Here is a 10702-nt window from a genome sequence, read left to right as displayed (position 1 = left end):
TTGGCTGACTCTTTAAGTCTCTGTGCTACAGTGGCTTTGGGGGGGGAAGTCCTTTAAGTCAAGGCTGGAAACACCAAGGCAACCTTGGGAACCTTGGAGTACTAGGGAAAACCGTGGGGATTTATTCAGATACTGGGTAAAAGAAAATGGTATTCAGCAACTTTTTTAAAAAGGTTCTTCTTGTTCCTTTAGCAGGTGAATGGTAAAAGTTTCTCAGAAATGTATTCTTAGTTTACTGTAGAATTACTACAAGTCGTGTGTGTGTCACAATTGGCAACCATTGGCAAGCAGTAGAATATTTTAAGTAATTATTTTATATTAGTGTTATCATCTTGGTAATCGAAATATCATTGAGAAGGTATGTCTGATAGAGTTTCTATATCAACTCTGCCCTCCGCCCCAGCATATGCTATTTTATATGTATAGATTAACATTCAGAAATATTTGCTGCAACTGATTTCAAAATACAGTACCTCCCAACACAGAGGGGAAGACAGGTGAGTTGTGTGCTTGTTCATTCTGCTGTCCAGTGGCCAAATTTTGAAAGGCTCCCCCAAGGCTTCTGCTGTTGTGTCATGATCGCCGTTGCGATGTTTGCGACATTGTAACGGCTCGCATGACAAAGCGCGGATGCGTCTCAATGGCTGGAGAGGTGCGGGCGATAAACCGGACAAAGAAGGTAATGGGGTTGGGAGATCTACTGAACAAACAAGGTCCCATTGCCCGGTAATTGGCCATTGACGCCCCTGATAAAGAAAGGATCAGGGCAAGGTTTGGAAAGGCGCGTCCGGGCTTTCGAGGAATATTGAGGTCTAATCGCCCGGTAATGGACCATTACCTCGCAGGAAGATAAACAGGGTGATGCCCGGGGTGAATAGGGCTGGACGACCTCTCACCTATCAAGTCTTGATGGCCTGTCACTCCGTGGAACTCGTGGGGCACACCAGGGGAGTGTGGGGGTGGAGCGCTGTTTGGCGCGAGACTATTTAATTCAACTTTTGGCACGCTTCCATCACTCTCAGCTTTCTACTGGTGTGCATTCTATTCTAAATAAAAGCCAGAGCTTAAAATTGATTTAGAGTCTGAGTCGTTTATTTGGTCTTAGGCATTCCTTACATAAAGCTGAGAGTCTTTTAAGAACGAACCTCGCTAGCCTCTACCAGGAATTTTTTTTTTTTTGCAAGAGAAGCAACTAGCGATGACTGAACTGGGGACGATCCTGGAGTCGGCGCTTCAGAGTGGAGACGCGAAGGACTCAACGTGAGTGGGGGAGGCGACCAGACAGCTTCTGGAATTGGTGCTCCCGAGATGGGACACGAGCCCCCTCCCTACCCACACCGCACCCCAGTTTGGAGCCTGGAGCCCCAGCCCGGAGTGGAGGGCCCCGATAGAAGAGGGAGTCGTGAGTCAACAACACTTCAGGTGGGACGGCATAGCGGACCCCCGGCTGGGGACATCCCACATCACTTGGAGACTCCAATACCCCCAGATGCCCGAGAGGGAATTCGCAGGACTGCCGATCGGGCAACAACCAGCAGCACCGAGGATGGACGATCCCGTCACACCGGACAGGATCAAGGCTCTGGAGTCCAAGGTGCAATCATTAGAACACATGCGGCGATCCATGTCAACTGTGGTGAGTGAGCTCACAAAGAGTGCTGCTGCACAGGGCGCAGGGAAGGGTCTCAGCATCCCACGAACCCCATTGCCGGCCCCGAGAGGAAGGGGCCAGGCACGGGACTTTTTCCCAGGGCCCCGTGGTTTTATTCTGGTGGGGGTTACCCCTACTCACTCACAGGTTGGGGTTTCTCCAGTTGGTGGGATCGCTAAAGACTTTCCAGTAAAATTTGGTGGCGACCCCACGAACCTGTCATTTTTTTTAACCAATGCAACAAATTACGTACAGCGATACAGACATTGTTTTGCATCAGAAGGGGCTAAAATCTCGGCTATTGCCACAAAACTTAAGGGCAGAGCCGTGGACTGGTACGTACAAATGTCAGAGTCCGGAGCCCCAGCCCTGGTTACCATCCATACCTTCCTGGCCACCTTGAAGCAGTACTTTGAAGACCCCCTGGTGAAGGAAAGGGCTAGAGGGGCTCTTAAAGAACTCAATCAGGGGCAGAAATAGGTCGCAGATTACGCCCTAGAATTTAAGGTCTTGGCAGGGAAGGTCCCTGAATGGAAGGAGGCCACCCTGATCGATATGTTTAAGGATGGCCTCAATCGAGAGGTGTTGCAATGGGCGCTGTACAGAGATGATTCGGACTCACTGCATGACTGGATCTGTTTTGCCGGGAAGGCTGAACACGCCCACCACACCTTCATGCTGGTGACTAAGAGAGACAGGCGTCCTCCCAGCAGGAAAGGGCCAGTGCCACAGTTGGGCCCGACATGGGACACTGAAAGACAACGTCGTTTTGCCCGTGGGCAATGCATCAAGTGCGGTAAGGCAGGTCACCCTGCGGCAGAATGCCACAAGGCTAGGACGGCGGATCACCCACCTAGACCGATGGCTCCGCAGAAACCACCCAACCCTCCCCGACGGCTGACAGGGGCACTAGCGACCCCAGACGAAGAAGAGGACGTCTACCTCGCGGGGGACGGGTTGGCCACCCTGGAGCAGCCGGCGGAAAACGCCTTCCACCTGTCCTAAACAGCACTGCTGGGCAGGTGGTGGAGAATGGGCGCGATACCACCAGGGTGAGTGCGGACTGTCCCATCCTGGCCGTAAAAATTGAACTGAGCTACTGCTTCTAGACCATCGAAGTCGGGGCTTTGGTGGACTCTGGGTGTTCCAGATGCCTGATCCACCCCAACCTAGTCGCTGCGCTAAATTTACCCTGTTTCCCTCTCCCGAAGCCGCTGATCTTCCAGCAGCTCGATGGTTCTACGGTGGGGGGGGGGGTGGCCACCCAGGGTACAGGGAATGTTACCCTACAAATAGGCACGCACAGGGAAACCATAGAATTCATGGTCACCCCGGTGGGCAAGCCTATAGTGGTTCTGGGAATCCCCTGGCTAACTTGCCACAATCCCTACATTAACTGGAGGACCCATACAATAACGTTTGAGGATGGGTTCTACCAGGTGCCTGCTAAGGGGAAATCCCTCACTTTGACTGTGGGGAGGGCTGAGATTGTCGACCCTCAAGTTCACGCTTCCCCCATGGAGGGGTTGCCAGAACAATACACAGACTTCACTGACGTCTTCGGGGAGGAGGAGGAGGACCAGTTACCCCCCCATCGCAAGACAGACTGTGCCATTGAACTGCTCCCTCATGTCCCATTGCCTAAGCCAAAAATTTACCCAATGACACAAAAGGAATTCGCGGCATTGCAGGACTTCCTCGATAAAAACCTCGCTCGGGGCTTCATTGAACCGGCAAACTCACCGGTTGGAGCACCCGTTCTGTTCCGCGAGAAGAAGGATGGTACCCTAAGACTGTGTATGGACTATCGCGGGTTAAATTCAGCCTCCTTGTCAAACAAGTACCCCCTCCCCCTCGTGACAGATATGTTGGCACACTTATTGACTGGAAAGGTTTTTTCCAAACTTGACCTCCATGAGGTGTATTACCGCATTCGCATCAGGGAGGGGGACGAATGGAAAACAGCTTTTAACTGTCCCTTGGGCTCCTTCCAGTATAAGGTACTGCCTTTTGGTCTTGCAGGGGCCCCAGGGGTTTTCATGCAACTAATTAATGAGGTTCTGCATGACCATTTGTTTAAAGGAGTACTGGTTTATCTGGACGATGTCCTGATATACTCCAAAACTGAGAGAGAACATGAAAGATTGGTAAGACAGGTTCTCACCAAGCTTCGGCACGCTAAACTTTATGCTAAGCTTTCCAAGTGCAAATTCCATATGTCGCGCCTGGATTACTTAGGTTACAGGATTTCAGATAAGGGCATCGAAATGGATCCCGCTAAGGTTCAGGCTGTTTTGAGCTGGGAACGCCCGCGCACCCGGCACCAGCTCCAAAGTTTCCTGGGATTCGCAAATTTCTACAGATCCTTTGCAAAAGTGTTCGCAGAGATTGCCCTGCTCTTGACTGATTTGTTGCAGACCAAAGGCGTCTGGGAAACGCGCAAGGTAAAAAACCCAGGGGCCGTGCTCAATTGGACTCCCGCCTGTCAGGCTGTGTTTGACCGGTTGAAAGCTCTCTTTATAGCGGAGCCAATTTTATCCCATCCCGACCCCGAACGGCCTTTTGTCGTTCAGGCTGATGCCTCTGATTTTTCAATTGGGGCTATCCTATTACAAAAGGATTCTGCCGGACTCTTGAAGCCCTGTGCCTATCTCCCGGAAATTTTCCGAGACGGAAAGGCGCTGGCATGTCTGGGAAAAAGAGGCATTTTTCGTAAAAAACAGCACTGGAGGCTTGGCATCACCTCTTAGAAGGGGCAACTTGCCCTTTTGAGGTCTGGACAGACCACCCCAACCTTGAGGCGCTCCGCACGCCCAGGCACCTCAGCCCTAAGCAGATCCGCTGGGCTCAATTTTTCAGCCGTTTTAACTTTCAGCTGAAGTTTATTCCGGGGAAGAAGAATTTTTTGGCAGATGCACTTTCCCGACTGCCCCAGGACGCGGAGCCTGTCTCCGACGTCATGGGGGCAGTGCTCTCTGAGTCTCAATTGGGTTTGGCCGCTGTCACCCGGAGCCACGCTCGGGAACAGCCTCCCCCCCCCTGCAAACGACTCCAGCGCAGCCCGCTCCAGGCCGCAGGCAACCACAGATGCCAGGTGGGTTGCATGCAGATTTTGCCCTTGCATTAAAGTCTGATCCCTGGCTCCTTGCTAACCCTGACAAGGTTTCCATGGAACAAGACCTCGCCTGGGTGGAGGGACGTTTATACGTCCCTGACTCGCAACAATCAACTATCCTCAGCCGGTCTCATGACAGCAAACAGGCTGGTCATTTCGGGTTTCTCAAATCCCTCCACTTGACCCGACGCCAATTTTGGTGGCCCTCGCTGAGGAAGGATGTCAAAATGTATGTGGCATCCTGCCCTGTTTGCGCAATGTCTAAGCAACCGTCTGGTAAACCCCAGGGGCTGCTGCAGCCCCTGGCTAACCCTTCACACCCTTGGGATGAAATTTCTATGGATTTCATCGTGGATTTACTGCCCAGTCAAAAGAAAACAGTCATTTGGGTAGTCAAAGACTATTTTTCCAAACAGGCTCATTTTGTCCCCTGTGCCTCTACCCCGTCGGCGCAACAGTTGGCGAAGCTCTTTTTGCTGCACGTGTACCGCCTTCACGGCTGCCCCTCTCACTTGGTGACTGATAGGGGCACACAATTTACTTCACAGTTTTGGTGGGCTTTTTTGAACTTAATTGGCATCAAGCAAGCATTGTCAACCTCCTGGCATCCGCAGACTGACGGATCTACTGAGATCCTCAATGCCACCCATGAACAATTCCTCCACTCCTACATCAACTACCACCAGGACGACTGGGTAGATTTGCTTCCTTTCGCGGAGGTTGCATACAATAACACTGTGCATCAAAGCACGGGACAAACCCCCTTCAGGGTGGTATCGGGTCGGGACTTCATCCCCATTCCCAAGCTCCCACAGCCCCCGTCTCCAGTATGGCGGCCTGTGATTGGGGTTCTAAATTCGCAGACTCCTGGCCCGTCATTAAGGATGCCCTCAATGAGGCACAGACCTCATACAAACTTCAGGCTGACAAGCACAGGCGCCAACAGCCACCTTTTCGAGTAGGGGACCTGGTTTATCTCTCCACTAAATTTGTCAAGTCACCTCAGCCTTCCAAGAAACTGGCCTCCAAATTTATTGGCCCCTTTCAGGTTACACAAATTGTGAACCCGGTCACGGTGCATTTGGATCTACCTCATAATTTGAAGCGGCTGCACCCTGTGTTCCACTGCAGCTTACTCAAGCCAGCCAGTGACCCCTCCCGGATGCATCCACGCACTCCCCCCCTCCACCCGTCATGATCGACGGACAGCAGCACTTCGAAGCCAAGGAGGTTCTCGACTCCTGCAAGCTTCATGGCTCTCTCCAATACTTAGTGCGCTAGAAACACTTTCCCCACCCCGAGTGGGTCGCTGCCCGCGACATTCAGGCCCCCGAGCTAGTCCGCAACTTCCACGTTGCATATCCCTCCAAGCCCTCAGCTTGATTTTCTTCAGGGGGGCGGTATGTCATGATCGCCGTTGCGATGTTTGCGACATCATAACGGCTCGCATGACAAAGCGCGGATGCGTGTCAATGGCTGGAGAGGTGCGGGTGATAAACCAGACAAAGAAGGTAATGGGGTTGGGAGATCTACTGAACAAACAAGGTCCCATCGCCCGGTAATTGGCCATTGACGCCCCTGATAAAGAAAGGATCAGGGCGAGGTTCAGAAAGGCGCGTCCGGGCTTTCGAGGAATATCGAGGGGCTGGACGACCTCTCACCTATCAAGTCTTGATGGCCTGTCACTCCGTGGAACTCGTGGGGAACACCCGGGGAGTGTGGGGGTGGAGCACTGTTTGGCGCAAGACTATTTAATTCAACTTTTGGCGTGCTTCCCTCACTCAGCTTTTTACTGGTGTGCATTCTATTCTAAATAAAAGCCAGAGCTTAAACTTGATTTAGAGTCTGAGTCTTTTATTTGGTCTTAGGCATTCCTTACATGTTGTCCCTTCTGTTGGTTCTCTCTCTTTTAAATGGATCAGGAACTGGACAGACCTTCAGAAGTCTGTTATTTGGGAGCTCTTCAAACAGAGGACAGACGTCTGCGAAGGAGGACATATGGCCAATCTAAAATGTGAACATCTCGCTTGCTTTAAAGAGTTATAGTTCTTTGTAAAGATATAAATGACCTCAGCAAGCCAGGTTTATTCTAGGCCCATACTTGCAAAAATAATACATACTTAAGGATGATAAAGTGGAACAGAATGAAGGACACTTCTTAACTATGCTACATCAATGACTAGAGGAATAAACCAGAATGAGAATACTGTAGAGAGGGAGCAAGATATTCAGGCAAACTTGCTAGTTAAACATTCTCTGTTGTAATGAAGCCTGCCAGATGATCATTCCCAAGGCTTCACCCTCTAAAATGGGGAGCACTGTTTCCTAGATTAGCACAGCTAAGAGTACAATGCAACATAAAGATTCAGGCAGATCTCTTGCATCCTCCTGGAGGGTGAGCAATTTAAACTGGCTAGCAGTGAACTATTTCTGACCAGAAAAAAGAAAATGCAGAGTTGGGCTATGTACTGCTCTAATGAAATGAAGCAACCAAGCATAGTTTTGCTCCTGAGGGGAACATCCATAGTGGAAAGAAATTCATGGTGACTTGCAATTTCCTGATGAAGGACAATGGGCCTTCCACAGCACATAACTTCCAACAGGCATTCCCACTCCATGAATGTATTCATAACCCCCCACCCCCCCCAGTCTTTCCAAAATAAAGATTCCAACAAATTTTTATTTATCAGCCCCAGATTTCATTAGGATAACGCAATAGCAACTTGCAGGCAAAGGGATTACTTATCACTGCACTTATAGAACCGAGGACTGGTGTTTTCCTTTTTAAAGTTATGCATGTTGGTTTATAAGGCAGTAGATGAGTCCCTGCTTCAGCCCCCTGTGCTCTTTAGGGGAAGGGACGTAGTATAACCCCAAACCTGGGATCCTGCCGCAGGATAATTAAATCACAGCATGGTTAGGGAGTTAAGTCTGTGTGCTGAATGGGAATCCGAGGCCACAGAAGCCCATTAGCTACACTGCCATTTTAAAACTTGGATAATTTATCTAAGAAACAGTAATAAACATTCTGGTACTACAAAGATTTCAATAAGCAAAATTCAGATGGGAAGCAGTTCAGGGAATTTAATCTTTCACATGCATAAAACAAAATAGATTTTTTGCATTGAAATAATCATAATAATAACAAGAACAATGGCATTTAACAAAATATATTACTAGGATTTTCAGTGGTACCAGGGTGAAATACATGTCCAGATTTCAAAGTTTCACAAGCAGCAATCCTTATATGACTTACCCAAGAGTAGTTTTATTTAGTATAAATAAAATTATACCAGGACTTGGTTTGCAACCTGACACATCATTGAAAATCCTACCTGATTACCTATCTTTGATTTTAACACAGGGAGAAAAGGGTAGATCATGGAAAATTGTTTACCCCATTTTTTGCCAGATGCTGTTTGCCCAAGCAAGGCAGGGGCTTTAGTGCCTGAGGTATAGGTAGTTCCTGGATGCTTTTAGGAAAATGAGAGGGAGGGAGAATCTGGAGGATGGTTTGCATAGCTTGCAGATATAAGGATGCAGGTGTGTTCCCCACCAGGCTGTTGAACTTGTCCTCTCCAAGCAGCACTGCCCAGTGTTCAGGATGTTCCCGCAAGACCTTCTGCATCTTGAACCGGGGGCTCGGCATGAAGAGCAAGAGGTAATTGAGGCAGAGCTTCTTGGAAGCCACATTGACTTTGGAATCCCACATCTGTTCCAGGATTACATCCAGTGGAGTGAGCCCTTTGCTGTCCTCTATCCTAGGAGAGGCTCCATTTCCTAGCAAGATGAGAACAGTCTCTGATCTCAGGAGCTCGCAGGCAAGATGCAGAGGGGTCTTGCCGTCTTCCAGATGAAAACAGCCAGTCCTATTGATGTAAGAGTTCAGGCTAGGCAGCTTGTGTGCGATGCTGATGATCAGCCCCAGGATGTCTCTCCTGTCATAGGTTACAGCCATTGCTAAATGAGGAGCAGAGGATGGGCAATAGCAGAAATGCTCTCCAGGAACTTTGAGAGCCTCTTCCGGAAAATGAGACAGCAGATACTGGGCATAAGGCAGGTGATTGTGCACCACAGCATATAGCAGGGCTTCTGAAGGGGAATATGTCCTCAGGTTGGCATTCTCCTCCCAGTAGAAATGCTCCATAGTCCTCATGTCCTCCAGCATCCACACAGGCTTGTGATCTCGGACAGCCTGGTAGAACATATAGGACAGAAACTTGCAATGCCTGCTCTGGGCATCCTGTAAACTAGATGTATTACCACTGGCCATATTTCAAGGAGCAAACTCTTTTGTGCAAAAATAAATAATCACAACAATAATAGTAGTAGTGGTAATAATAATAATTCTCCATGCAGTAGAAAGCTGGCATTCAGTTTCAGTGCAGATTCCAGAGGCTGCTGCACCTTCAGGCTGTCGTTGCAGCAGCCTGCTCTGGGCTGCACCAGCCAGAATGCATAGCTCTTCTCTGACGGGCTGCTCATCTCCACCCATTCACTGTTTTCCCTTTCTCACTGCGGTGATTTTGTTGAGGTAAGCACAATCACGCCAGCTCAGTTAACCATTGCCATGCAAGCAGGCAGCATGTGAAATCAGTTCTCTACAAGGTTAGCAGAATGCCAACAATTGTGATTAAAAAAAAAAAAAATAGATGAAGCAATCTGATTAGAGGAATCTGTTTAGAGAGGATTATGGTTAGCTTTGAAAAGGAAGCCATTGTTTGGCTTGGGTGAAAATCCTGCTTTTTAAATGCTCCCAAGATAATGTCCATGATCATTCAGTCTCTTTTACAATCCAGCCTAGTTAATTGAAATGCAAACTTCCCTCTTAGCCTGCAAGGTTACTGAATCACAGCCCCATAGCACAAGCTTGCATAATCATGCTAGAGTAGCTGTGGGTCTGAGAAAATTCTGCTGTTGTGGGAAATTGGGTATTAAATCTTTAAAAAGAGGCTTAGGCAGCCATTAAAAATTAGGACTTTTGTGATGCTTAGAGGATGCAGTATATGTGGCTAAGATGCAAAGAGGAGCTGTAAGCAAGGCTAAAATTCTGGATCTCCTGGCTTTAGGAGAGAGTTTATGAGTTTTTCATTGTTTCATTTTTAAGTTAAACCTACTTTACAGGGGATCCTGTACTTTTTGTACTTTCTACCTTAGAATGGCAGGAAACTATGCTTCTGATTCCTGGCATGAGAGAGTTGGGACAGGCTCTCTGGCAATCATTTTGTTGGCCCTAAAATGCTCCCAAACTGCACAACTGAAATTTGGTGGCAAAATCACTGATTTTTGTGGCACAATTTCTGGTCCTTTTCTTCTCTCCAAAGTATAGAATAGGGGTGTTTATTTTGCACCTCTAAATGCTGCCAGATAAGGGGGTTTGGGCCCTGCCCTCTAGTGCCATCATTACACCACCGAACACACACTCCTTGAAGCCCGCAGAAGCTGTATTTTCAAGTGGGGCACTTACTTAAAATTGCTCATTTTGGCTAGATTGTGTTGGTTTATTATGGGGATATTATATATAATCAGAAGGGAGATTTTACATGGAAATAATTTTACATGGAAGGGAGATTTTACAAGGAAAATCTAAAGTAAGTTTGAAAACCAAATATTGAATATAAATATAGAAACAAGAAACTGGTTTTAATGTCTGTAAAAGGAACAGAATCAGAGCATTCCTCTTTTTTTCTCATCTGTAACTTATATTAGCTTGTTGAAATTTGGAAACATATAAAAATATTTTAGTTACTTCTTACAGTTACACCTTTCCTTCTTTTTCCGATGTAATGGAAGCAATGCATCTTCAATGAAAGGAGCTTACTTTAATTGCATAAAAGTATAAACTATAATAATTCAATACCCAACATAAAAATCTTTGTCATAAAGCATACATGACAACATTTTCATGAAATAACAGCCAGTTTTTCAGCTGAGTT

At 47.9% G+C, this 10702-nt stretch overlaps 1 protein-coding gene across 1 annotated transcript; it reads right to left on the bottom strand.

Annotated features, from left to right (window-relative positions):
* Positions 1–7837: 7837 nt before the first annotated feature.
* Positions 7838–9570, bottom strand: LOC134498421 (ankyrin repeat domain-containing protein 9-like). Its single transcript, XM_063304498.1, has one exon. It carries the CDS (start codon positions 9037–9039, stop codon positions 8146–8148), a length of 894 nt encoding a protein of 297 aa, XP_063160568.1. The 5' UTR covers positions 9040–9570; the 3' UTR covers positions 7838–8145.
* Positions 9571–10702: the final 1132 nt, after the last annotated feature.

Source organism: Candoia aspera, chromosome 1 (genome assembly GCF_035149785.1).
Source record: "Candoia aspera isolate rCanAsp1 chromosome 1, rCanAsp1.hap2, whole genome shotgun sequence".
In the NCBI taxonomy this organism is placed as follows: Eukaryota; Metazoa; Chordata; class Lepidosauria; order Squamata; family Boidae; genus Candoia; species Candoia aspera.
Note: the sequence above shows the minus strand (reverse complement) of the source record. Positions and strands in the feature narration are given on the sequence as shown.